The sequence below is a fragment of the Sodiomyces alcalophilus genome, assembly GCF_042370955.1.
Source record: "Sodiomyces alcalophilus JCM 7366 unplaced genomic scaffold ACRALscaffold_1, whole genome shotgun sequence".
NCBI lineage: Eukaryota > Fungi > Ascomycota > Sordariomycetes > Glomerellales > Plectosphaerellaceae > Sodiomyces > Sodiomyces alcalophilus.
The window spans coordinates 1049548-1074613 of NW_027263532.1; the positions used below are offsets into that span (position 1 = coordinate 1049548).

The 25066-nt window shown below is 52.0% G+C and overlaps 8 protein-coding genes across 8 annotated transcripts; 3 read left to right on the top strand and 5 right to left on the bottom strand.

Moving 5' to 3' along the window:
- Positions 1 to 42: 42 nt before the first annotated feature.
- Positions 43 to 1387, bottom strand: ACRALDRAFT_1046983 (uncharacterized protein). Its single transcript, XM_071015476.1, has 2 exons — positions 1270 to 1387; positions 43 to 1200 (listed from the first exon to the last, which is right to left on the bottom strand). Exons 1-2 carry the CDS (start codon positions 1345 to 1347, stop codon positions 775 to 777), a joined length of 504 nt encoding a protein of 167 aa, XP_070878655.1. The 5' UTR covers positions 1348 to 1387; the 3' UTR covers positions 43 to 774.
- A 6031-nt stretch (positions 1388 to 7418) lies between these two features.
- ACRALDRAFT_1067609 (uncharacterized protein) lies at positions 7419 to 9720 on the top strand (the record flags this gene model as incomplete). The annotated part of the gene is made up of 3 exons (XM_071017468.1): positions 7419 to 7646; positions 7799 to 9113; positions 9266 to 9720. The coding sequence occupies 3 exons, from the start codon at positions 7419 to 7421 to the stop codon at positions 9718 to 9720; spliced, it is 1998 nt and encodes a 665-aa protein (XP_070878656.1).
- A 1284-nt stretch (positions 9721 to 11004) lies between these two features.
- Positions 11005 to 12017, bottom strand: ACRALDRAFT_2023788 (uncharacterized protein; the record flags this gene model as incomplete). The annotated part of the gene is made up of 2 exons (XM_071020161.1): positions 11005 to 11852; positions 11933 to 12017. 2 exons carry the CDS (start codon positions 12015 to 12017, stop codon positions 11005 to 11007), a joined length of 933 nt encoding a protein of 310 aa, XP_070878657.1.
- Positions 12018 to 12811: 794 nt separating this feature from the next.
- On the top strand, positions 12812 to 16164 carry ACRALDRAFT_1060356 (uncharacterized protein). Its single transcript, XM_071016221.1, has 8 exons — positions 12812 to 13472; positions 13747 to 14216; positions 14411 to 14774; positions 14866 to 14878; positions 14941 to 15064; positions 15122 to 15201; positions 15317 to 15547; positions 15610 to 16164. The coding sequence occupies exons 1-8, from the start codon at positions 13382 to 13384 to the stop codon at positions 15644 to 15646; spliced, it is 1410 nt and encodes a 469-aa protein (XP_070878658.1). The 5' UTR covers positions 12812 to 13381; the 3' UTR covers positions 15647 to 16164.
- Positions 16165 to 17045: 881 nt separating this feature from the next.
- On the bottom strand, positions 17046 to 19886 carry ACRALDRAFT_1060354 (uncharacterized protein). The gene is made up of 2 exons (XM_071016220.1): positions 19119 to 19886; positions 17046 to 18290 (listed from the first exon to the last, which is right to left on the bottom strand). The coding sequence occupies exons 1-2, from the start codon at positions 19399 to 19401 to the stop codon at positions 17764 to 17766; spliced, it is 810 nt and encodes a 269-aa protein (XP_070878659.1). The 5' UTR covers positions 19402 to 19886; the 3' UTR covers positions 17046 to 17763.
- A 1001-nt stretch (positions 19887 to 20887) lies between these two features.
- On the bottom strand, positions 20888 to 21323 carry ACRALDRAFT_206263 (uncharacterized protein; the record flags this gene model as incomplete). Its single annotated transcript, XM_071022000.1, has 5 exons — positions 20888 to 20929; positions 20974 to 21013; positions 21051 to 21147; positions 21192 to 21224; positions 21299 to 21323. The coding sequence occupies 5 exons, from the start codon at positions 21321 to 21323 to the stop codon at positions 20888 to 20890; spliced, it is 237 nt and encodes a 78-aa protein (XP_070878660.1).
- A 563-nt stretch (positions 21324 to 21886) lies between these two features.
- ACRALDRAFT_1046978 (uncharacterized protein) lies at positions 21887 to 23420 on the top strand (the record flags this gene model as incomplete). The annotated part of the gene is made up of 1 exon (XM_071015475.1): positions 21887 to 23420. The coding sequence occupies exon 1, from the start codon at positions 21996 to 21998 to the stop codon at positions 23418 to 23420; it is 1425 nt and encodes a 474-aa protein (XP_070878661.1). The 5' UTR covers positions 21887 to 21995.
- On the bottom strand, positions 22896 to 25061 carry ACRALDRAFT_1060352 (uncharacterized protein). The gene is made up of 3 exons (XM_071016219.1): positions 24853 to 25061; positions 24611 to 24788; positions 22896 to 24536 (listed from the first exon to the last, which is right to left on the bottom strand). Exons 1-3 carry the CDS (start codon positions 24904 to 24906, stop codon positions 23608 to 23610), a joined length of 1161 nt encoding a protein of 386 aa, XP_070878662.1. The 5' UTR covers positions 24907 to 25061; the 3' UTR covers positions 22896 to 23607.
- Positions 25062 to 25066: the final 5 nt, after the last annotated feature.

A 25066-nucleotide genomic window follows, 5' to 3' on the forward strand; every position in this document is an offset into this window, starting at 1 on the left:
AAAAATGTTGGTGACATCCGCGGATGTTTGAGTATCGGAGCGTTACCGTCTCGCGGCTGTGATTGTCCTATGAGGCGTTCATAGATGAGGATATTGCTTAAGTTACATAGGGCGAGTACAAGGAGCGATCCAGGTAGTATGGCAAGTCCGTTCCGGGTAGACAACGATTTGGATCAAGCATTGGTTGAAGTGGCATTGACAGCCGCGTTCAGGCCAGCGGTTTGGGTTGCCCAATGTGCTATTTGGTGTCTTCAGGGAACAAAGACAATACAGTCGCCTCCTGCCCATCTTGAATGTAATGCACCGATGTACGGCGCTCGTGATCGATTCGGGTGCTTGGGCCGCCGAAAGATGTGCACTCGTTCATAGGCATAATTCAAGAGGCACGTCGGTGCCGATCCATCTGTTGCAGTACTTGGAAGGCCATGAGATCTGGGATGGCATAGAGACGAGCGTGGCATGATGATTGGCCGAAATGGTACTGATAGCACTTTACGACCCAAGGCATTCCGGCCACTGCCCGCTGACGAGGGTCTGAGTGGTTCTCAAGTACACTTTGACTCGAGTACTACCTCGAAGAACTGTCCCTTGCAGGTTGGCAGCGTGACAAGATACGTCTGTGCCAAGGACAAGGACATATTTGATGTAGGGCGGGCCGCCGAGGCCGACAACACCGGCCGATGCTTTGTCAGAGCTTAGGTGGCCGACGTTTGCCGGATGAAGCAAGGCAACAACAGGGCGGCGTCCCCCAAACAGCTTCCAATAGGCAATTCTTCAGCCAGCAAGAGGATTGGCGTGTATTGTGACCTTCTCAATTCGGATTGGGACCCTCGGTCGGTTCTTCTTGTCGACCTCGACGGCCTCGATCTTGGCGAGGGTGGCAGTACTGTCGTCGCCGATCAAATGGCCAAAGACGGTATTGAGACCATCGAGATGCGGAGCTTTATCGAAGAGGATGAAGAACTGCGAGCCGTTGGTCCCAGGGCCCTTGTTCGCCATAGAAACGACGCCGCGAGAACTGTGGCGTAGGGCGGGTCGAATTTCATCTTCGAATGGTTCGCCCCAGATGGATCGGCCACCTTTGGGATTGTCTGGAGGTGAGGGATTTGCAGGACCTCCTGTCTGAACCATAAAGCCGGGAATCAGACGGTGTAGTGGTGATGCATCGTAGTAGCCAGAGGCACACAGCGCGAGGAAGTTCTGGAGCGGCACATTGATCAGCTTTCGAAAGGGAAGCGGGAGCTGGGGAGGCGAGGCTTAGGTGCTTACTTCGGCAGTTTTGGGAACACTCTCGCAGAAAACCTCAATCTTGAGGTCTCCGAGGGCTGTGTGTAGTGTGACAGACATGGTTTGTTGAGGCCCTGGATTTTGATCTCAGTGTTGTCAGTTGTTACAAAGCTGAGTTCGTCTGACACTGACGTTGCTGAGGCCCGAATTGGTATCCACTTGCCCACAGTGGGGTTTCAAAGATTCACAGTGGGGGCACAAAGTAATCGAACATGACTGTGTACTCAGCCATACATTTTTTAGGGTCATGGTATATAATTGTGTTCAAATACTATTCTGCCAGGCGCGTCACTTGGCCTATACCAACACGCCTTCCCATCTTCAACACCATAACTCCTCAACCCCCTATAATACTTCGAATATACCTTGTTTTCCGCCGTAGGTTACGTGTAAGCCCTTATAAATGGACCCCCACTGTATAGGTAGCACCGCTTACATGGTGTCTTATAGTACAATTCAAAGCGTTGTTTATTCATGCTTTTTTTACGCGGTCAACAGGTCGTCGTTGGAGGCCTTGGTATGATATCCGACCGTTCGGGACTGGATTGTTCCGCGTCCGAATTTGACCGGCCTATGCAGCTCTTTCCGAGATTTACCAATGCACTGCAGAATTCCGTGTCATGACTCCGACAACCGTTTCCCATCTCTCATCTCTCGACCGAATTCTCCTCTTCGAACCGAATCCGCACAGTGTCAAGCCCAAAGGATATTAGGTCAGGATCGCCAAGGAGAAACCAACAACCTGCTTGGGCTTGAGGGAGAAGGGGTGAATCTTCACTACCGTAATCGGTCCATGAATGGACCACAAGCGACTGATACCCGAGGTAGTCCGTTTCAAAACTGACCTCGCAGTCCATGGGGCAAATGGCACAGGAGAAATAGACCTTGTGGCCGGGGCCCGCTTGGTAGAGGGCTTCCACGCCGCATGCAAACCTGGATTGCCTCGCAAATCCGTGCCAAGCTGAGGGGTGTTTGCGGTGGCAGTCGCCGAACTCAATCATGTGCGTGCATACCGCCAGGCGGTACACGCACGAAGAAAGGGATGGCCAGCTCATATACGGCAAAGGCAGCTTCGTGATGGAGTCGTGAGGTGTGAATGTCCTCTTCTCGTAGAGGAAAAAGTGGCCATTGTTGATTTTCGGTTGAACCTGATACTGACGTCGCACACACTGTCCGGTCAGACCACCGAAACGGCTGCTGTAGTGAGGAGCGAGGAGGCTGTCGAGGAATTCCTGGTGGAGCCTGCTAAGCTGTGGCTGTCTTGCGTATTTGAGAGCGAGCTGGGCATGGCTGTATTGCATATAGTGTGCCTCCACTCGTGGAAACTCTTCGTCATCGAGGCGAGATGTGTATCTTGCGAACTGGCGTTGGTGAGACACTTTGCGAGGGAGAGCCCGAGGCCAGTGTCGACAGTGAGAATGGCACCACCACGACGTCCTATCCCCTACAGCCCACTCGATTGGGCTTGGGAAGTGCACTGGGTGAAGTCGGCAGCAGTCTACGCATACCCAATAGTCCAACGATGTGAATGCGATCCCCCTCAGAAACTCAAGATGAGCATCTGGCGAGAGCTTGTGTATCTCCGAGGGCCAGTCCCGACCGACGAGTGCCCGCAGGTCTTTGCATGTGTGGGACAGGATCATGAGCTCATGAAGCGATAAGTGATCCATGACATGATACCATATGTCAACAGGAAGCCCGAGTGCCGGGTTGGGGATATCCGTGTTTGGACAATGCCCCGTAAACGCTTTCTGTACCCGACACCAAACATCGCGGAAAATCTGCCTGACTTTCTCAAAAAACATCATGATTCATAAATTATAAAAGATGGGAATAGAAGATGGGTTGTGTCGAAGGGTCGTGGAGTACGAGGTCGCAGGTGTTGGAAATCGAGGTTGTCTAGGTTGGTGAAGTTATATAAGGGCGGATGGACGAAAGAAACAAGAAAAGAGACTGGGGCGCACGAATACATGGACAAGGAAATGTTGGCGGACTGCGTCAGTGAAGCTTGGATTGAAGCTTTAAGGTGGCAAGCCTGTGGCTGGATTATGGTTAGGCATTTGAAAATCAAGGCAGACTCCCAATGGACACATCGACGATGCGGCAGATCTGTTGGGTTGAACGGCACTCATTGAAGGCCGCTGGTGCAGACCTAATCACATATCCAGACGCCTGCCTCCTATTGCTATGTGAACACAGGATCATGCAAAATTCTCGACCCCAGCCAGGTCTGGGACAGTGACAGAAGCCTGGACAGAGAGGTACGAATACAAGAGGGAGCATGGTCACGACTTGGGCTGCCTCAGTTGAAGAGTTTAGGTGGCGCCCAAACTCCCAGCGCCAGTATCTCATGATTCAGGATCTACGCCGAAACTTCTGCCGTGGGAGGAAATATCCGCGCCACGCCCCAAACTTTCCCAGCTTGATTTCGTTGATTGTGGGCCTCGGTCGCATGGAGAGAAAAAAGACTGGCTTGGTCTTGCGGGAGGATGGGAAGGCACGATATGGCGGAGGGCAAGCATAAGGTGATACCGGCAAGAGTACCCCTTAGCCTCCAAGAACAGTGTCTTTGGGAGGATAAGACGATGGCGCGGTCCTTTCAGGTGATCCAGCTAAGGTCTCGCGAGAAACACGTCAACGTCGACCATAACGAGAGCGATGACCACGACCCCGTCATGCCGAGTGCGGCCGACTACCACGTCAGCGCCTGGGTAACGTATGCGTGGCCCCCGGGCCCCTAGTGAAATGCGGGCGCGCTCTATGCAGCTTAGGCGAGATAATGCGATGCTCTTGGACCGATTTCGTGCAGACGAAGATGACATTCATAGGTTGTCTGTACAAATGGGTCTCTGAGAACGAATGCCCGCCAGACATATCCATCGCGAAAGTGCTGCATTGACAGCCTTCCCCCATGGCGCCTGTCCTAGTGTCGCACAGGCCCTGGACAAGAACCACAGTCAGATTCGGCTGCAGAATACAACGGTCGGATGGATATCGACTGCTGTGAAAATTGGAAATGTCTGTAATGTAAATTATCGAGACACAGGTTAAATTGATGCCGTTAATATTGATCTGTGACGCCGGGTTCCCGTCTGCTCTGCCGTTGATATGTCGGCGAGGGCTGGATTGGTGGCAGCTGGGTCGGTGATGCCTACCCATTTCTCGATGTTAAGACGTTTCTTACCTATTTTGTTTCTATTTTTTGTTAGCTCACAGCCCATAAGAGCTTCCCATAACAAAGTGCTGCTACATACGACCATATCCACTGGAAAACTCGGGATCCCGTCCGCTCTCCCATAGATAAGCCAGCGAGGGCCGGATTAGTAGTTGGATCGGTGACGGCCAGCGAATACCCGGTGTTGTATGTTTTTTTGTTGTTCGGTCTTTTTGTTTCTTTCTTTCTTTCTTTCTTCTTCTTTTTCTTTTTGCTTCTCTTCTCCAACGAAGACTTTCAGCCATTCCACAGGAGGCTTGATTTGGACACGAGATGGGAAAGCCGCGGACAGGTGGTCATAGCTCGTTCCAACCATGTCCGACCCACTTATTATTCCTGATATCTCGGCTATGGATACACAATAATCCGAATTCTAGCTTGTCTCCAGCCCCGCAGCTTTATATCGACGACATCCCATCATCACAACAGAGCTAGCTATCAATTCCATGTTAGCTTTACCGAGTTCCTCTTCCCGTTTCCGATGGGATGAGCGCAATCAGTCGCATATATAAGTTGATTACGTTCTTCTTCTCCTGGCCCAACGTACGCAACAAATGCACAATCCTGGCGAGCCATCTGAGACCCACACCCGTCCGTCAAGCCATCTCAATGTTGATGCAATCCCAGCGCTCAAAGTCCGATCAGACCACCTGGTTGCAGCCCTTTTCAAGACGGAGCTTCACGGCCCTCTGAATATCGATCATGCTTGGCTTGGCCTCTGCGCTGATACGCCCGATAGTCCACCATGAAGGGCAAACATGCCCATCTCCGTTGATGCTTCATCGCCACCGACCTTATTTGCAATGAGATCCCATCGCCCATCTGGCCACGTCGCGGTTCGAACTTAGTCATGTTAAGGCCTTTCTTCGCCTCACAGTTGTTGTCCATAGGGAACCCGGTCGGTTCGCAGTAAGCTTAACCACGAACGAGGTTTCCGTTGACATGTCCCCAGTATGCCTCCATTGTACCCTGCTTCCTGGTCTCCGCCGGCACCTGTCTTTCTCATACCATCAAAACACACCCCAAAACCTATGTATTCCCGGTGCTTTATATATGGGAGTTGACTTCTACTTATTCGTCAGAGTACATCGCCCAGGGTTCCTGCGTATGGTGTATGATTCGCAGGTCTTCTACCACAGCTGGTCTCTATATTGAGGAGGTGAGGAGGTGTCTTTTCTTCTAGGGAATTCATTGTAACGAGTGCAAATACCGTCACTGTGCTACTTGTCTGCCAGCGGCGACAGGCAAGTCCTCCATACTCCCCTCTTCCTTCGTTTGAACTTAGCAGGTAGATATATGATGCCTAAGTCTTCAACTTGGCTGCCGCACTGCTGCCCGTACTTGGCGGCTATATCTTTCCAAGGAAGAACCGTGGTTTCTGCTCGTAACCAGCATTACACCATAGTCTCTCACCATACGAAGGATTGGGCCATATTAGCTGACTTTGCCCTTTTAGATTGACGCCTGAGCTTACCCCTTGTTATCGTCCCGAGTGGTTTCATATCTGGGATTGTCTTTCAGACTGCCGATTCTGCTAAGCAACCTCTTAGTTGATGGTTGATTTACGTTAAATAAAGGAAGGTAAGTCCATTTTCTTTTCTTTCTAACCCCACTGATAATTCACCATCATCACCCCCCAAAGTCTCTGCTGTTATCGATCTTCACGGTATGTTTTTCATTGTGGTTCTTCAAGATTTGCTTGCCCATTTCTATCAACTCCCGCATAGCATACCGGAGAGACAATATCCCAACAACGGCTCAGCCCAGGGATGGAGCTGGTGTTCTGTTAGCTAAGGCCAGAAGACACGATAATCTGCTTTATGGCCTGATCACTGCTTTTGGTTATCTTCAGTTTGTTGGCCATCCCTGGTTACTTCTTCTTCTATGCCATCGTTCAGCAGCGTATCTCCAGGGAGGCCCCACTCCATACCCATGGTTGCTGGGCTCGCTGATACTCTTGATTTCCATGTCACTGACCTCCCTACCTTACTGAGATTCACCGAGATCCACCGAGCTCCTCCCAGTTCTGTCCAGCTGTCATATCGCTATTGGTAATGGCCTGAGGTGTTGCCTCGGAATATGCTATCGATTTCCCAAAACAATAACTGACTGAACGCGCTTGCCTTCTGATTGTTTAGCACTGTGAGCCCGCTCTTGCCTTTCTTTCCCTCCCTTCCTTAGGCTGCCAGGCCCTTATCCACACTTAGGGTCGCTTTTCTCAAGGCAGTCAGAATTTTCCTTTTCCCACAGCCATTGCTTGTTTTCAGTTCTTGTTTTTCTTTACCTTTCTTCCCCCCGTCTTCATCTTCTTCTGAAGCACGGTGAAGATCACAACGTAACTAACCGGGGTCGACTATGCAGCACCTTACCGGTCCCAGCGACTTGGTTCAGAATTCCGCAGCTCAGGAACCGTATGGAAAACCGTCTGCCGGGTCCTTGACTACACAGATCCGTCCGTCTTTATTCTCTATCACCAGTGAAAGACAGACACAACCATCGCCAACACTGTCCGAGCAAGACGAGGCACGCGATACCATCGACATGGCTCACTGTCAGCTACGGGGACCACTTATTGGACCTCTTCGAGAGCGTCGACGGTCTGAGCTTTCACAAAGACATGTGAGTGCCTTTTCTGTTTCTTCTTTATCACAGGACGATTCTTCACCAGCCTTTCCGTCTCACTGCCGAACAAGAGTCACTAACCCGTTAGGATTAGCCTGTATGGGAGCAAGCACGCAAGTTCCAGCACGGCGTTATGATTGCGCAGCAGGAAGTCCGCCGTAATCCCGGCATTCCTAGGAAGCTAGCCGACCAACTGTGCCAGACACTCATTGCATGTGCTCAAGATATGAACAACGCCATTCGTGAGACAGTTGACGATGCGTCAGAGCTCCGCATTCAACTAGACGAGGCCAACATGGCCAACATGGGCCTTAAGATTCAGGAGACCGCTTCCAAGTATGATGTTTCCGAAGCACACAAGCAAATCAAGGAGAATATCGCCAAAATTGAAGATGCGGAGAATCGGCTTGCTAAGTATCATGCTGATGCCGAGAAAGATCGGAACGAGATACGCGAAGCTCTTGCTCTGCTCCATGCGGCCAAGGAAGAAGAGAAAGCGGACCTTACCAATGCCCTTCTGAAGGTTTGTTCTCTCTCTCTCTCTCTCTCTCTCTCTCTCTCTCTCTATATATATATATATACATACCCCCATAAAGCCACCACTCTTCCCCGTCTCCTTCTGACTGCCCTATGCGAGCGTGATCACCTATCTTCAGGATACTAACTTGGATATAGGCTCTTCAGGCACAGCTTAGCATCCGACGCTCCATTTCCCCCGAGCCCACGAAGCCCGAGTCGTCCTCGATTGAACGAGCTTTGACGGCTTTTCGTGCATCTCAGTTGAAGTCGGACGAGGGTCGAGCTGACGAGATCGCTAGTCGCATCGAGGATGTGCCGCTTCGTGGTGTATACCGTCACAAGGCTGTTAGCAGCAGTAAATCCTGTGATGAGGAAGATATGCAGCTGCTCCCGCTCGGAGATCCACCACGGGCTCTTCACTCCTACAGCAGTGAAACTGTGGGCTTCCTGTCTCAGCACTCTTCATTCCCGGGTGCTCCTCAGACTAGTGCGCGTGGTTCCTCCGGGAAGGATACTCAGAGCGCCTCTAGCCAGGGACGCATGCCTTGGTCGCGTCCTGCTGGTTCGCGTATGCTCACGATCACGAGCCCTGGAATGGGTAATGACGTTTTCCGTCAATCTACCCCCCAGAATCCAGATGCCTCCCAAGTTGGCCCTGATGGCGGTTTCGGTAGAGACGACGGCTTTGTCGGGCCAAGCAGGATCAACACCCCCACGTGTATTCGGGGCCGAACCCCCATCAGCATGACCATGGGTTTCGGTCAGCCCCGCGGCTCTGGTCCGAGACCTGGCCCTCATAGTTTCCGGCCTAAGGCACCGGAGTTTCAACCCGGTAATGGGAACTTTAGGGTGAACGCCAACGGTTTTGAAGGGGTCAGAAGCATTGACCAGATCGCCAACACGTCTTATGGCCAGCCGCAGATGACCGAACCGACGCAAGCGTCGTACACTCGGCTGCAGGGGGGTTATCAGACCATGTATGGTCATCATATGTACCATGACGGCCCCGAACACGGCGGCTTCGCTTATGGAGGCCCAAAGCGCCCGCTCTTTACCCCCAATCAGTACGACAATCGTGCTGTGGCCCATCGCCCACAGCCCATCATCCCTCTCGGCCAGACGTATGGCGGATTGGACGACAATCTGGCTCGCTTTGAGGCCGCCTTCCGCGAGCTCTTTAGCATTTCTCGCGGCTTTATCGGCACTTGGGTTGGCACTGCTGTCGAGATAAACCGGCAGGCTCCCATCATGCAGTATCTGCCCAAGGTCTATACCGGCTTCACCGAGCAGCAGGCCTGGTCTTATATTCGTCAGCATCTCAACGATGGACTTTCCCGCTCGTGTCTCTTTGCTCGGGTCGTCGTCGATTTCATTGTCCAGAGGATTCTTATTCCCAGTGCTTGGCAGGGGTTCGATTTCCAGAACGACCGCCGTATTCAGCAGCTGGAAGAAGAACTTGCACGTGGTCCGAGTAAGTAATAGTGACATCTCCTCGAGTGCATCCCACTTCCCAAGCTACTACACATCACTCCCCCCGGTCTTCACATCTCCCGTCATCTTCCCAAAGAACATCTGGCTAGCTATCTGGTAACACTTGCTAATCACACTACAATCATTCTCCAGTCGTCACTCCAACTGCTCGCGGCGAGTACAATAGAGCCGTCGCCGAGATTGTCAACTCGATCGTGAACAGTGAGAGATACCAGCACTACCGCGAGGGCCGCATTGAATACTTTGCCGCGGAGCTCGAGAATATGCTCAGCCCCCTCATGAGTCCGTACGCCAGCTTGGACGAAGCGAAGAGTGATCTACGCTCCATGGTCGGCAAGGCCTGGTCGCTTTCGGCCAAGACCCTCACGTCCCGCATGACGTTCGAGTACCGTTTCCCCGAGGCCGGATCCCGCTTCTCGATGCAGAGCATGATTGCTGTGGCCCCTAACATCGACGGCTACGTTCTGCAGGCGGAGCACTGGCGCATACAGCTCGTGGTCACCCCTGTCATCACTGTCCGTAACGACAACGGCAGCACTCTCTCGGTCCATGTGACCAACCTGTCCGAGGTACTTCTCATGAAGTAAAGAACGCGACTTGGACCTATCTTGAGTCGCACTTGGATGCTGAAAGGCAAAGACCTTTTCTCCAGTCCAGTCTATTCTTTGCGAAACTCTCACTTGAGCTTATGCCTATACCGTCTGAACCATATTCCGTTCATACCGACCAGAGGAATCCGGTGTCATGTTTTTCGGCACGTCCTGGGGGATGATAAAACCAGTGTGTCGAGTTGGCGGTGGATTCGTGCTTTCTTAATGGCCTCTTGACACCAACTTTTGCTTTTTGTTTGGGACTTTCTTTTTTTTGCAACTTCTCCATCAGACGACCTTGCAAGATAAGAATGGTGAAGTGATGGGAGACGGGGATCTCTCGCCGTTCATTTCTTTCAGGTCGTGGGGATAATCTTTTCTTTTGTTTCCTCTTGTTTTCGATGGTTCCCGCATTATCGCGAATCACAAACCAGCATAAGAATGCATCGGTATGACGCTCATGACTGTTTCTCCCCTGTTACTACTTCGAAACTGACCTCGTTTTCTAGCTCGCCTGACTATAGTTGCAGGGACACCAGTCACTGAAGTCTCGGCTTGACTTCTGCTCTGAACTCGCATTGGCCTACGTACTCGCAAAGCTGAGAACGGTAATTGGCAGGCACGGGGATTTCCAGGCAAAAGGGATGCTATCTGGTTTTCGGCTAATGGGCTTTCTTTTCTCTGCTTTTTGGGGTGCACCTTTGGTTTCTTTATCGTTTCTTCTGGTTCGTGGTTTTGTTTCCTTCCTACTAATCATACGACTTCGTTCTCAGAGGCAAGCAGTCTGGATGATACTACACTTCTGGCTGAGCTGGCGTCGCACAATCAAGGTCTCTGGTCGGTGTAGGTACCTACTTTAGCTAGGTATAGACAGTGAACATGGCATATTGCTCAAAATCCCGGACTCAGCGTATTTACCGTATGGCTGTGATCTGACATGGTTGAAGTCTGCGTCATCTACTCGATTCACCTGGATGGTAAAATAATCACCTTAGCCCCTACTCGGCATCACTGGAATACTGTCGAGACGGCTGCTAGGCTCCAAAAGGGTATTTTGACTCGTACTGGAAATGCTGAAAGAATAATATACATTCCCGAAGCCTCCAGCACCAGAATTTCCGAGCCGCGGTCGTGTTGATAGCAGTTGAAAGAGAATCCTGAATGGGTTGGTGACGATCAGAAGAAGGGAGGGAAAAGGAACAGCTGCCCACCTCGGAAACATAGAGACGATGAACTTAGAATGGATAGATGGTGGATCATTGCCGTCATGATGGCCTCTGATCAGGGCCGGAGGTGCCTTCTTGAAGCTTCGCCGTTGCCCGGCTGCCGGTCGAGCCGCTTCACCACGGCACCAAGCACAGTCTTCAGAATCCCGTCGGCGGTGAGTACCCTGGATCCGCTATTCTGGGTACACCAAGTAATGGTATCCACAATATCCCGGACCCCGCCCTTCACGCGATCACTGAGACCGTCGTCTAGCTCCTGGAGGGCCTCTCTGGCGCCGGGTTCATTGCCTACCTGGAAGAACTGCACGCCGACTTGGTAGGGAGGGGCCTCAAGCTTATCGAGCTTCTTTGCGGCGGAGATAAGGACGCTCTCGACGTCATCTGAAGGTACACCATCGGTGATTACGATGATGTTGACGGGTTTGACGTCCTCCAGGGCATTCTTCTTCTCGGTGCAGAGGGCCAGGTACGGCTTCAAGATTTTCTGCAAGCAAGTGCCCGTAGGTGTACCGCCGTAGGGGCGGACAGAGGAGAAGAGCCTCTGAACTTCGGCAGCGTCGACGATGCCGCGGTAGCCCCCTGCTGCGGAGCCCTTGGAAGGCAGTGCTTTGCTACGGGACTTGTGGTTGAGAAAGAAGATGTCGATGCCATCAGTATCGTGGGCGGTGCAGATAGGGGTGATGGCTCGAAGGACGTCGGTAACCTCCGTCCACGAATGGCCCGCCATGGATCCCGAGTCATCGATAACGAAGATGGTATCGAAGGTGGTTAGGAAAGCGTACGGGTCCTCAGGGGTGGAGAGGCTGAGGGCGGAAATGCGGGAAGGCGTGGGAGACACTCCGCGATTGTTTCCAAAACGGAGGTCATTCGGCGTCTCGGAGTATGCTGGGGGCTTATCGGTGGCTATTCCAATCTTAAGTCAGAAAACGTCCCGTCCAGATGTCAGGGGGAAAGCCAAAGGGATGGCAAGCAAGGGTACGTACGACGAGCCCGCGGGACCGATAGTGAAGGGTTCGAGAAGGGGTTCTCGCTGGGAGCGAAATGGGAATTGCCAGGAGGAGCATCCATGTTGGTGATATTGGCCCTTGTTTCCAGCGACGTTGTCGGCTCTTGAGAACGCGACAACTTGTTCTTGAGCGAGCGGAAGAATGACATGGCGGCCATGTGGTGCTTCTAGAAGAACAGGGATTCGTATGTTAAGTGTAGTCAATGGGCAAGTCCACGGGTTGTCAGAGCTGGAGTTCCTTGGTTGCACCTGTACGTGTCGTACCTATGCTACAGCAGTAAGTAGAGGTGTGATGGGAAGTTATATACGAAGGTAGAGGCAACAGCCAGGAACGAAACTTTGCGAATGACCAGGTCAGCTGAGGCGCCGTTCTTCATTTCCCAAATAACCGTGAGTGCTATCCATGTACTGAGTAGGAACATAACATTTCAATAGGCACTCAGTGGTGAGTAGGACATGGCTTATATCCCCCTCTGGTATTGGAAGGAAAGGTGCTGCTGTTTGCCTTAACATTGGCTTAATCGAACAAAATGGCGGATCAGGGCCAATCTCCATTTTCACTTGGTGGTCAACCTGGCCGTCAAGCTCGATGGTCACCTCGTGTTCGTCGATAGAGTAAGTTGAAGGTTTGAGGCGGTGTCATGCCACCACCACATAGAAATGAACTGGCGGACAGCTTCCTCATACCCATCCTGACGCCGGCCAATCCCAGTCTGGATCACGTGACTTTTATTGTTCCGAATGGCATCGCCACAATCCTCGTTTTCAATAGCACCGCCACAAAATATCGGCCAGGGAATGCTGTTATTTGGAGAAGGGTCCAGGGTGATTCTTCCATGCCACATGCAGTGCAGTCCTCACCGACTACTCTCACCATCAACCAGTGTCACCAACACATCCAATCACAGGAGCAAGAGGCAGCTAATCTTTACAGGGCGGGGAACATGCTACAGCTATTGGAGCGCTGCATTCACGGAAGGGGAAGGTCAGGCAGATATCAGGGTGTTTATGTGCTGGACCTGCCTGCCGCGGACGAAGCAAGGGCAATTATCTGGTTTTCCTGTGCCATGAAATCGGTGATAGGATGAAGGGATGCGTGGATGCCTTGGAATGTTTGCTTGTTTGCTCCAGAACGAGCGGGAGCTCACCGCGTCTTCTTTCAATGGAGGGTATCACAAGGCAAGCCAGTCTGCCACAATATTCAACGTCAACAGCAACGTCTTCCTCTTCTTCACCATCGCCACCATCTCAGTACCCTTTTGGGCATCCCTTGACTTACGCCCGAATCATTAATACCCAGGAAGAGAAACGACCGCGAGTAGGCCGCAAAGAACTGACCAACGTACTCGATACTTCGGTGTACTCGTTATCTCCAAGCATTCCTCGGCCGATCGTCTAGACTATCACCTCGTGCATCAGCCTCGCCATGTTCAGCCGAAAGTTCTCCATCAATCGCCATACGGGTGTGCCCAAGCCTGAAGCCCGACGATTTAGTATTGGGGAAACTCTACAGAGTGGTGAGTAGTCAAGCAAAATGCATCTTGTTCCGTCTCCTTTGTTTCCCTCCTCGACCTACTCGGTATGAATGAGCTCCCTCCCTCTCACCGGCCGTTCCGTTGCAAACCGATATCCTTCTACTTCTATATTTCAACCGCAACATATATTGGACACAGATATAGCTCAGCTCGCCCACGTTGTCACCCAAGTCTTTCTGGCTCAAGCAAACCACCCGTAGAATGATAGGCCAAGGGTTAGACGAACAGAGCTGACGACTTCGCTCCCCAACAACAGAGGCCCAATCCAAGACACATCGTCAGTTTCGAGATGCCGGTCACATGCCTCATGCTGGACTCGATGCCAGCCGTGCATCGACTGGCGTCGTCTGGTGTACGGAGCGAGCTATCGAATATGGCTTCCTCGACGAGCCCGACGCCTGGGCCAACCTAGGTCAAGGTGCTCCCGAGGTAGAGGACGACATCGCCGGCTGCTTCCAGAGGCCTAAGTCCATCGATATCTCCCTCGCCGGCCGCGAATATGCCCCCACAGCAGGCATCAAGCCTCTCCGCGAGGCCGTTGCTAACCTCTATAACGCCATGCACCGCCAGGGCAAGGCGAGCCAGTACACCTGGGAAAACGTCGCCATCGTTCCCGGTGGCCGCGCTGGCCTCATTCGTATCGCGGCTGTCCTTGGCAACTCGTACCTCTCCTTCTTCTTGCCGGACTACACTGCCTACAATGAGATGCTGTCCCTCTTCAAGAACGTAAGCGCCCTGTCTCGTCTCTTTCGCCCTCCCCTTTTCCCTACCCGTTTTACTCTGAAAATAATACTATTATTTCTCTTTCGCCCCGGTCCCCTCTCCCATTGAATCCGTCCGTCTGAGTCGAGTTCGAGATGAGCGCTGCTTTGAAAGATTGTCCATTTCCCTCGCTCACGTTGCCCACTGTCCCATCGTAGTTTGCCGCAATTCCAGTGCCGCTGTCTGAAGACGACGGATACCATATCCACCCCGATAAAATTGCCGAAGAAATCTCCAGGGGCTCTTCCGTCATTCTGACCTCCAACCCCCGCAACCCGACTGGACGCGTGGTTTGCAATCCCGAGCTGGCCGAAATCCAGGCCATATGCCGTGGCCGCGCCACTTTTGTCAGCGACGAGTTCTATTCTGGATACAATTACACCAGCGACTGTGACGGCTCAAGCATCTCCGCCGCCGAAAACGTTGAAGACGTCAACGCGGATGACGTCTTGATTATTGATGGGCTCACCAAGAGGTTCAGGTTGCCCGGCTGGCGGATCGCTTGGATTCTCGGTCCCAAAGGTATGCAAGGACAGTTTCTCGTCTTAGTGGAAAGGAGGAGGCCAGGAAAAGAACCATGGCGTTTGTGCTAACACCGCTGAAAACTCACCAGAATATATTAAGGCGTAAGCGACACTCTCTATCTTGCGCTGGACGTGGATTTGGGCAACGAACTGACGCTTGGCAGCATTGGCTCCTGTGGAAGCTATCTCGATGGAGGCGCCAGCCATCCGTTTCAAGAAGCCTCCATCCCCATGCTTGATCCAACTCTGGTCAAGCAAGAGATGATCTGCCTACAAAGACATTTCCGGGTGTGTAACAGCTTCTGATTCCGCCAAACGCACTGGTACTCATATACATCTCGACAGGACAAGCGCGATTACGTCGTGGAGAGACTACGCGGGATGGGCTTCACCATCCGGATCGTTCCCGACTCCACCTTCTACATGTACGTAATTTTCCTTTGGGAAGACCCCGTACCCTCGACGCGGCTGAGTTGTTTCACTCCCAATGGCCGATTTTTCTTTTTGGTCGTACCTGCCTCGGCGACTGACTATGCATAGCTGGCTGAATCTCAAAGGCCTCCCGGGACCCATCGCGGACGGTCTGAATTTCTTCCAGGCATGCCTGGAAGAAAAGGTCATCGTCGTACCCGGCATCTTCTTCGATTTGAACCCCTCAATGCGTCGCGACCTCTTCGACAGTTCGTGCCACCATTTTGTTCGTTTCTCGTATGGACCCAAGATGGAGATCTTGAAAAAAGGCTGCGACGGCATCGAGAGGGTGGTGAACAAGTATGACTCCTGTCTCTTGGATACTACCTGACAGAGATGGACATGTCGCTAACCGAATACAGGTACCGAACATCGGTGGGTGGGAGTGCAATCGAATGAAAGGCATTGGGTGAGTCGTGGGTAAGGAGAGTGTCTCGGAAGTGTTACATCTGTAATAGATTGCAACGAGGACTGATAAACTGTACGGATGGACGCATTGGGCGCCTGCCCTGTTCGAAGCATACGGTGATTCATGCCAAAGGGCGTACCGGGAATAGTAGCTTCGTCAATCCAGAGAGTAAAGAATATTTGTACCCTCTAAGTCCCTGTCTGTCTGACTCCCGACTAACTGATCCTTCGTACATCCACTGAGCACTGACAAAAGCCGACTTGTTGGAAATTCCGACATTCAGGGGGGAGCGAGAACAGTAAACCACAGTATACCTAGTGCTGAGAAAATCCGCGGCCCTCGTTCGGGACGTCCCGTAACGTTGGAGACCCGACCTGCCTGAACAGGAATTTGTACCGTCACAAGGGGCCCAACGCGAGGCGAATACTCAACTCGGTGCCGACCTCCAAACGGCCGAATTCGGTTGGCGTACATAGGTGCGAGCGTTCTCCCCACTGCCAGCCCGATCACGCCATACACTAAAAGCCCAATACCCTAACCATCCTCGCCATCCCGCGTCTCCAAGCCAAGGCCTGTAGGTAGACCGACAAATATCCCTTTAGGAACACATGCAGCCCCTTCGGTACCGGTCCTCAGTATCACACCGCCTGCCTGGGTCGAGCAACTGGGTCGAACCGTATTCGAAAGAGAAACTGGCAGAGGAGCAAGAATGCTTGGTGAAATCTCCAGGCCGTTTTACAGGCGGGTAGGTTATGGTGATCGCGGCAGGGCAGACAAGAGGAAAATGGCATGCCAAAGTATTCAACGCCCCCTGACTTTTGACCCTGGGGGTAATAGAGGTCCAGACTGCAAGATCAAAACTTGAGAGAATGGTCATGAGCCTCGCATTTACTGGCTACTCAGTGGCCCCCTACATAGAGTGTAAGTAATGCCGAGGTAATATACCCAGCGTTGAGTGAAACCTCATATTTCTGCGGTGGAACAGAGCCGTTCTTGCAGACTACGGAGTAATTACACTGCTGCATCTACGCCTGCAGCAGCCAATCGTCCAAGGCACCACGTGATGCTGAATGCGTGGGAGGGAGGACCCGCATATGGCCAGCACGCTAGAGATCGACGTCGCGAAACCATCTCGAATCCTGAGGGCGCCTGTTCTGCAGGTTCCGAAGGCGTGATCAGCTAGTAGTCGTAGTCAGTTTTGCGTCGCGTGGGGCCACTTCAGGGCATGTACTGGCCCATACACATAGGACAAGCCGGAGTAGGTTGATATATCATATATGCAGAGCAACGCATCGGTGCGTTTGGCCACCGAGAGGAGTCTTGCATCTCGGAGGAACCGATAGAAACCATTAGTACGCAGCAGTCAGACCAGGGATAGTGAATCAGTAAGCACTTGCAACCGCACAGAATTCTCAGCGGGTCGGATTTGTTTCGCTCGGCATCTCAAAGCTGTGTCCGTCTCGACTGGCCGCCCCACCGGCTAAAGATTCCCCAGCTCCTCCCCGTCGCGTTTCGGGTGGGCGGGGTGAAGGGAGGGAAGAATTGTCGGAGACTCATGAGAGAGGAGTGTTGTGAAGGGATCAAGGGCTGCGAAAGGACAAACTGTGTCCCATGATAGGCTTCTATTACCCCTACTGCATAAAGCAGATGGCTTCGGGCTACTGAGATCAGTGCATTTCCTCGATAATCCGGCCGGTCTTGCCTGAACGGCCGAAGACGAGCATTGGCGGGATCATTCCTGTCGAAATCAGTCAGGCATGGCCAGTAACAGAAGGAAAATCGACGTCACAGTAGACGGAACCTAGATAGATGTGGTCATGGTCGAGATCCTTCCAGAAATAAGCAATACATATACGCAACAAAGTTAACACATGCCACCCAAGACAAAGCCACGGCGAACGCTGCCACCCCCAATGACCCCGCCATAACTCCTCGTTGACTATGGATCTTGACAATCCCATTGGCAGTACGACAATGCCAAAGGTCACGTCTCCCAGTCAAAATAGAATTTTATGCCTCCCGCTCCCAGCTGACCACGCAAAACCAAACGCCGCGCAAAATCCCCTAGAATGGGTTGCACACCCACGACCCGTTAAGTGGAATGAAGTCATTTCTCGCCCTTGACGTCGGATGAAGCGGCCTCGCCAATCGTTTTGTTGGCTTTATGTTTGGAATCGAACTCCTTGAACATGGCGGCGATCTCCTCATTGCCGTCGTTCTTCTCCATAACGAGGTTCTTGAGCCATCGGTTCTCCGTCTCGAGGAGGTTGATTCGACTCTCGAGCTGCGCAACCTTGTCCGACATTTCCTTGGCAGTCTTCTCCAAAGCCTGCTCGCGCTGCTTCTTCTTGATGCGGAATCGCGCACTAGCAGCGGTGTTCCGTCTCCGCTTATCCTCATCAGCAGCCAGGCGAGACTGCTCCTCGAAGTTCGAGATTGGCCTGTTAACGGGTTCGCTGGGGCGGGATACAGGCTGGACGTATGTGGCTGGCTGCGGATGCGGATGGGGGGCCACCGGCGTAGAGTAGTGAGTTTGCGGGGTGGGCTGCAGCGGTTGGACATTGCCGAGACCTTCATGGAATGTGGGCACGCCTGAGCTAGGGTAGGAGTTGAAGTCGGTAAAGTTGAAATCGCCTGCCATTGTTAGAAACTGGTCGTGTTGAAAGATGAATCAACTGGATCCTGGCATTGTGGCGTCGTAGGCCGGGCGGCAGCGGCGCGAGAAAGAATAAAAGAAATGGATTGTGTCGGCGTCAAGATATCAAAAAAGGGGACAGGATGGGTGAAGGCATGGCACGCCCAGGGGTAATGAATGCACTTGCTGCTCGTTGGTGACACCAGACTAGAAGCACTCGCAACGGCCACTGCCCGTGCCGGGGCGATGACGGCAAGTCACTGGATATCACACCATCCCAGGCACTGACCAGGATTCCATTTGACCTCCCTTCCCCACAAACATCCGCCTCCTAGGGCGATCAAGATGCATCCAAGAAAAGGTAGCCTCCCAGTAAGCAGAGCCGATAATGGCATAGCCTCTGTATGATCGGCGTCCTTCCAAATAGTTGAGGATCGAGGCTCTGAAAACGCTTGCCATGCCAATTCAAACTGCTCGAAAACTGTGCTTGGCCAGGCCGGTTGTCCGCCGGGCCTTTCGACGGAGTCGGTGGACCATGACGGTCGACAGATGTCGCGAAAGAAAATAAAAGACGAAATCGCTCGGCGAGGCACATGTTTCCCAATTGAAAAGAGTAGACCCAAAAAAGCAAGTAGACCCATACCATGAACAGGGTAAACATTGAATAGGAAGGACACACGCAGATAAGAAAAAAAAAAACATCAATATCAGATGGCTTGTTCGACAGTGGCATGCCCGAGTCCACATTTGCAGATACCAGTCAAGAAAAGGAAGCCACAAGCAGCGGCACATGTCCAGACCATGGAAAAACGAGAACAAAGACTTACCCGAGATGAAGTCTAGGTTGGACAAATCGCCGAGAGACGATGTAAGGTCGTCCGGGCTGACCGTAGTGGCAGTAGAGGGCTCGCAGTCGGGCTTTGCAGGAGGCGCCTGATAATCCATGTGTTGGCCGGTTTCAAAGTCGTAGAAATGGGTATTGGTGAACATGGCCAGGTCATCTTCGAATGTGAAGTCATCTTCGAGAGGCTTTTCGGGGACGGTGTTCAGTTGACGCAGATACTGCGAGACGTTCGGGCCTCTGCGGCCACTCGTGTAAGTAGGTGCCATTTGCGAAAGATCGGTCAGACCGGAAACGTCTCCTGCACTTGATCCGGGTCAGGACAAAGTCCGATGTCCAGTGTGTGCTGTCGTACAGCGGTCGAGGAGCGAAACCGTTCGAGACGCTCGAGGTCGTTTTTCGATGGATCGTAGGAAAAGACGAAGCGCGCTCGAGATCGCGGTGAGAATAGACAGGCGACGTCGTTAGCGAATTGATTCCGCAAGACGCGTCAATGGCCTGCTGCTTCTGGCACGTTTGTGGACCGTCTCGAGTGGTTGCAAAATTGGCACTTGACGGACGGGCGGATGGCGAGAAGTGGGTTCGTTCGCAGGTAAAAGCGAGCACTAGAGAGACAGCGCCTTCAAGTCAACAATCGGCCGGAATTGATAAGTAAATATGCCGAAGTCCGCGCAACTTTTGTCGTTATGTTGTTGTATTTGGTTCCTAGAAAGTCCTGAAACCGTGGTCTCTTGTGTGAGGCATTAGATGTGAGGTGGAAGAAGCTGGGGGTGGGGGGCGAAGTCAGGGCTCATCGGCGCATCATAAGGAGGGAGAGGGGTGCGCTGGCCCGTGGTGTGGGGTGGGGGCATCCCTGAGCCCGAGGGCACTTACGGAAACAAGTCGGGTATGAGAGAAATACCTTATCTACGAGAATAATAACCCACGTTGGTTCGACGCTCAACGCCGGGTCAAGGCTTCCCTTCCCCACTTCACACCCTATTGTCGCTCTGGCGGCTCCATTACCACAAATCATACAACGTACTAAGTACATACCAATCGACTCGTTGCCCTTGAAATTTACCCGACAAGATGCATCTAGTGTATTACAAAGTACACTACACGTGTAGATACAAACCCACTGATACTCGCGCACTGAAACTTCCAAGTGAGACGAATAGCCGGGATTAGTCATTGCCTAACTAGATCGCCCAACTAGCCGGTTCGTCTTCTGAATGACCAATCACATTCAAGCGCTTCCCACGCACCTCCCCACGTCCTCGATGCACATACGGGTAACAATGCGTCGTAATTGGCTAACTAAACTAGTCCTAATGAACACGCGGCACATGAATGAACTCGAGGTGACGGCTTCGTGTGGTCAGCCTGCCTCTCATAACCTTCATCACCGTCTCGACGATCAGTTAAAATTTCATGTGACACAATTGAAGCGTCAAAGTGTATAGGAATGAAAGGGCGTTGTTTCTCCTCTGCAAAATAGTATGCCTACTCGTATCTAGTAGATGTGATGACTTCCTGCCAGAAGAGTATCTACACTACGTTGTATTCGTAGGTAGGCTAGGTCGGTTATCATTTGTCAGCATCTAAAACGCCGAATCGAATCAGCATGGCTTTGTTTAGTAATTAGATTACAGCGTAACGTTGCCTGCCTATCCCTGCTTACCTACGCTGTAGTGTGTATGTATGTAATTACGTTGTAAGTATGTCGGATATCCGGTCGGGCTTCCGAACTAACTTGACATGAATACGAATAAATCAGTGACCACGGTTAACATCTCCCATGTCGTTGTTCACTTTCTCCCACGTATTCGTAAGAGCATACCTACGTTATTTAGTTGAACTCGACCGTTACTCAAGCTGTGACATCCTTCGTCAAGTCCCCTCAACGCTTGTCTGAGGATCTAGGTAGTATAACCACATACGGAAACTTGCCTTGAATGCTTCGATTTGTACGAAGGTGGTATGCACGTTGTACGTTGTATGTTCCGTGGGCCAAGCTTCCAGCTTAGGCGAAACTTTTACCGAGCTCTGTATCCGCTATTATGGAGCACGCACGCACGGGTGGATGCCTGTACGTTGTACCCTCTAACCCCTGTTTAATTGTGTGTGGTGTACTTGCGGATCCAAATACACCAATAGTATCGCGATAATAAGAGGATAGAGTACAAGTAGGTACATCAAAAGAAGGCATTTTCTATATAGAATACAGGGTTTTAGATGTACCGAACAAGGGGGGCTAAGTACCCTATCAGTCTAACTTGTAGCTCCTTAACGCGGTATTGACGTAACGGATATCGTCCTTGCCCTCGTCCTTGCTCTCGTCCTTACCCTCCTCGACCTTCTTCTCTTTTTAGGACTACTCGAGGACCGGATAGTTATTTTAGCTGGTATTTCGCTATTCGAACCTAATACTAACTAGGGATTAGAATCGGATCCAGGATAATATATAACGTACGAATACGTTATGTATTGTATTATATATATATATACCTAGGTGCTGTTAGTAAAGGTACGTTTCTCGAACCTTTTTGAATTTCCTAAAAGGGTAAACCGCGAAAGTACCTCCAACACAATAAAACAGGGGTTATATGGTACGTTGTACTACTTCGTACGAAGTACGCATCGGCGCGGCCCCTGATCATTCGCTTACGTAATTATCCAGGCTGACATGTCATTGAGTTGCAAGGTTCGTGACGCGTCGCGACGATTGTTGGACGAGGACCTAGAACACGTACCTAGTAGACCAACCGTCGCAGGACCGTACACCACAATGCTACATCGGCGACAACATCGCTGCAATGTTTGGTGAGCTTTGTCACGCCTCATAACCATCTCGTGCGGCTCCTCTCTCCCCATAGCCGATATGAGTCGTCTTTCCGTTCCTACCTCTGGCCGACTCTTGCCAACTGTCCGAATCTCCAACTCCACGGTTGTCGTTCAGAAGATCATAAACCGTCTGTCGCGCCAGGCCCTTATCTCTCTCGCCATCGACTGGATAGACGAACCGAATCGGGCCTTGTGTGCCCCGCTCCTCGGAGATGATGATGATCCCAACGATTTTTATCCGCCGGTGAGCTCGCCGGAGAAGCTTCGCCAGCTATACCAGGATATGGAAAGCAGGAAAGGACCTAAGAAAGAAGTCTCAGATCGTATTCTTGAGGGTGACTGGAGACATGGCCTCAGCCTTTACCAACTCGCCATGGCTGATGTACGATATTTTCATGAACATCCCACTTGGCAGAAATGGATGGTCTATCGTATTCTGCCGTTGACTACGGCCCCCCAACCCGGAACCGAGACCGATGCGGCCGAGGTTGACCATGAGTCTTTGGCCGTACCGAGACTGCATCCATCGTCGTTCTTAAAGAACCTCCAGTCCCAGGTTCTCCCAGATACCAAGGCACACTACCATCTACACCGTCTGCCCGAGTCTCGCCTCCTCCTGATCCGCGTCTTTCTCATCGATACCCCTTACAGTAACCACCTACTTTCTGGTAATGGGTTATCAACGGACTCGATGCACACTGACACGTCCCGGACGTTGTATATGATCTTTCCCGATGGTGCTCCTTTCGTTTATATATCCAAGATACAGAGTACATCCGCGTCCTCTGGGGGGGCCGACTCGAAATTATTCCGCAATCTGGTCACAGATAGTATTCCAAAGGCGCTCTCGAGACCCCGAGAGAGGTATACTCTCAAGTACACAAAAACTCAAGGCAAAAACCTGCAAGCCTTGCTCTCCATGAAGGGCGCCGGCCGTGGTAATGCTGCCGAGGGTGGTTGGAGTATCTACGCTGACAAGAAGAAGGAGTCGCCACTGGACACATTACTCCCCACACCACCACTCTCTGAAGACTCCTCGGACGATGTTGTTCTAGAGAATCCAGAGAGGGGTACCAAAAGAAAAGAGCCCAAAGACACCGCAGAGGAGCAGGATATTCGCAAAGCACGACGCTCTGCACAGGCTCGTTTCGGCAATAGCGCCAGGCCTGAGGATAACAAGGGCGTTGAACGGGTTGACATTTCCATAAAAGATCCCTTCGTGACCCACAGGACTGGGGGGAGCGAGGTAACCGAATATGATACGGGAACACCGTCGTCCTGGGCGCCCGAAGTAAAGTTGACTTTTCGCGGTCCTCATGTCTTCGCCGGCATGCGGCAGTTGGTCGAACACGGCATCATAGACGGTCAGCGGATGCCGGGATGGTTGACCGGGGAGGAGGGGGTAACCGTGGGGGAGGTCCGGCATGGAAGGGTCCAGGGCCACCATGGATCTGGTTTGTGATTACCAAGAAGCGTTCTATGCATACAGCAGGCGTTTTGGAGAGGATTTCATGACTGTAATGAATACGGTACGCTTTACCTGTGGTAGCCTGTCCCTGCTCTACTTATCATCAAGAGCTCCGTCTATGGTAATCATCTTGCCATGTCTAAATCCTGCATGTCCCGGAGAAGAAAGACAAGCCCATCTATCAGCGAGCGCCCTCATCGTCTAACCCGAATACCTTGATCGAGTTCCGCCATGCAGCTTCGCAAACTTCCTCCACAGAGATACCCTTGATGCCAGCCACGACCTTCGCTACTCGCTCAATCATGCAGGGCTCGTTGCGTCCCTTGACCATGGCTCCTTCCACCCACTTCTCCTTCTTTACTACCTTCCATCGCTCGGGCACGGCGGGTTCTTTCTTCTGATTCTTTTTTGGTTTGGGCGCTGCCTTTGGTGTCTGCTCTGGTCCATCGACCACTGCATCCACGCCATCTGCCTTTGTCGCGTCAAGTAAATACTTGTAGCCTTCATGGCTGGGCCGAATTTCGCACCAGGGCCCATCGGTTTCGAGCATGATCAAGTCAAGGTCAATCTCCTTGACTACTTCACAGTTCTCCGCCGTCTTGAAGCTGCAGCCGTTGATGCCAATGTACAAACCGAGATCCATCAGTTCTTTGGCCTCCTCCATGGTACCAGTGAAGCTGTGAACCACACCCCCTTTTTCGAGTCTCTCAAGCTTAGGGCCGAACGCCTGCTTGAGTAAGGATACAAAGTCTTCGTGGGCAGCCCGCGAGTGGAGGAATAGGGGCAGCTGTGGCTGCAGGGAAGCCGCCACCTCAAGTTGAGCCACAAAGGAGTGGATCTGAACCACTTTGGAGCAGTAATGAAGGCGATCGTAGTCTAGACCAAATTCCCCGAAAGCTACCAGTCCAGATGGCGATTCCCGCGTGGTAGAGATGAGATCCTTGAGTTCCGAGATGATGGCTTCCGTCCTGTCCGGATCAGGCAGGTGATGCTCAGGCATAGGTTTAGAAGGGTCAGGGTCAATGTGCGCATCGTCGGACTCGGAGTAAGCGGTACTGAAGATGGAACTACTGCAGGGATGTATGCCAATGGTCGAATATATGACGCCCGCTGAAAGTGTATGGTTAGCATGGGAAGCACTCCTTGCCGTGCGTACCCTCGTTGCCCAATGGCCGGTTACTCACGATGGTCCTTGGTAAGTTTCAGCGCATCTCTTGAACTCCGGAAATCAGAGCCTGTAACTAGCAGTTTGGAACAACCAACTTCACGAGCCCTGCCGACAACAGCGTCCAAGTCATCGGGATGACGTCTCCTGCCATGGGAGATGCCCCGAAAGATGGGGTCAGCTAAGTTGATGCCAATCTACTAGAAATTTGAAGTCAGTTACTTGGTTTAAAGAACAGATAGAAGATGTCGTGGATCTCACATCAACATATCTGGGCTTGTATCCATCTTCCTGTGCTGGAGCCTCGGTCTTCATGGTGGTCATTTTCCTAACAGGGAACAGAGACGCAGTGAGACTTGGGAGGTGATGTATGCGCGGAGTCCAGAGTCGCGCTGACTTAGAAATGACCGTTGTAGAGGGCAGTTTCATAGGGTTGCAAATAGTTGCAATAGTGTATCATGAAATGGCAGACCAC

Coding starts and splice junctions, on each gene's coding strand:
- ACRALDRAFT_1046983 (XM_071015476.1), bottom strand. CDS start 1,347: ATGTCTGTCACACTACACACAGCCCTCGGAGACCTCAAGATTGAGGTT. Junction 1,201..1,269: donor GTGTTCCCAAAACTGCCGAA/GTAAGCACCTAA, acceptor GTGCCGCTCCAG/AACTTCCTCGCGCTGTGTGC.
- ACRALDRAFT_1060356 (XM_071016221.1), top strand. CDS start 13,382: ATGTTCAGCCGAAAGTTCTCCATCAATCGCCATACGGGTGTGCCCAAG. Junction 13,473..13,746: donor TGGGGAAACTCTACAGAGTG/GTGAGTAGTCAA, acceptor CCCCAACAACAG/AGGCCCAATCCAAGACACAT. Junction 15,065..15,121: donor GCCTACAAAGACATTTCCGG/GTGTGTAACAGC, acceptor ACATCTCGACAG/GACAAGCGCGATTACGTCGT.
- ACRALDRAFT_1060354 (XM_071016220.1), bottom strand. CDS start 19,401: ATGGCACCTACTTACACGAGTGGCCGCAGAGGCCCGAACGTCTCGCAG. Junction 18,291..19,118: donor CAACCTAGACTTCATCTCGG/GTAAGTCTTTGT, acceptor TAACAATGGCAG/GCGATTTCAACTTTACCGAC.
- ACRALDRAFT_1060352 (XM_071016219.1), bottom strand. CDS start 24,906: ATGAAGACCGAGGCTCCAGCACAGGAAGATGGATACAAGCCCAGATAT. Junction 24,789..24,852: donor ACAAGCCCAGATATGTTGAT/GTGAGATCCACG, acceptor AATTTCTAGTAG/ATTGGCATCAACTTAGCTGA. Junction 24,537..24,610: donor GAAACTTACCAAGGACCATC/GTGAGTAACCGG, acceptor ATACACTTTCAG/CGGGCGTCATATATTCGACC.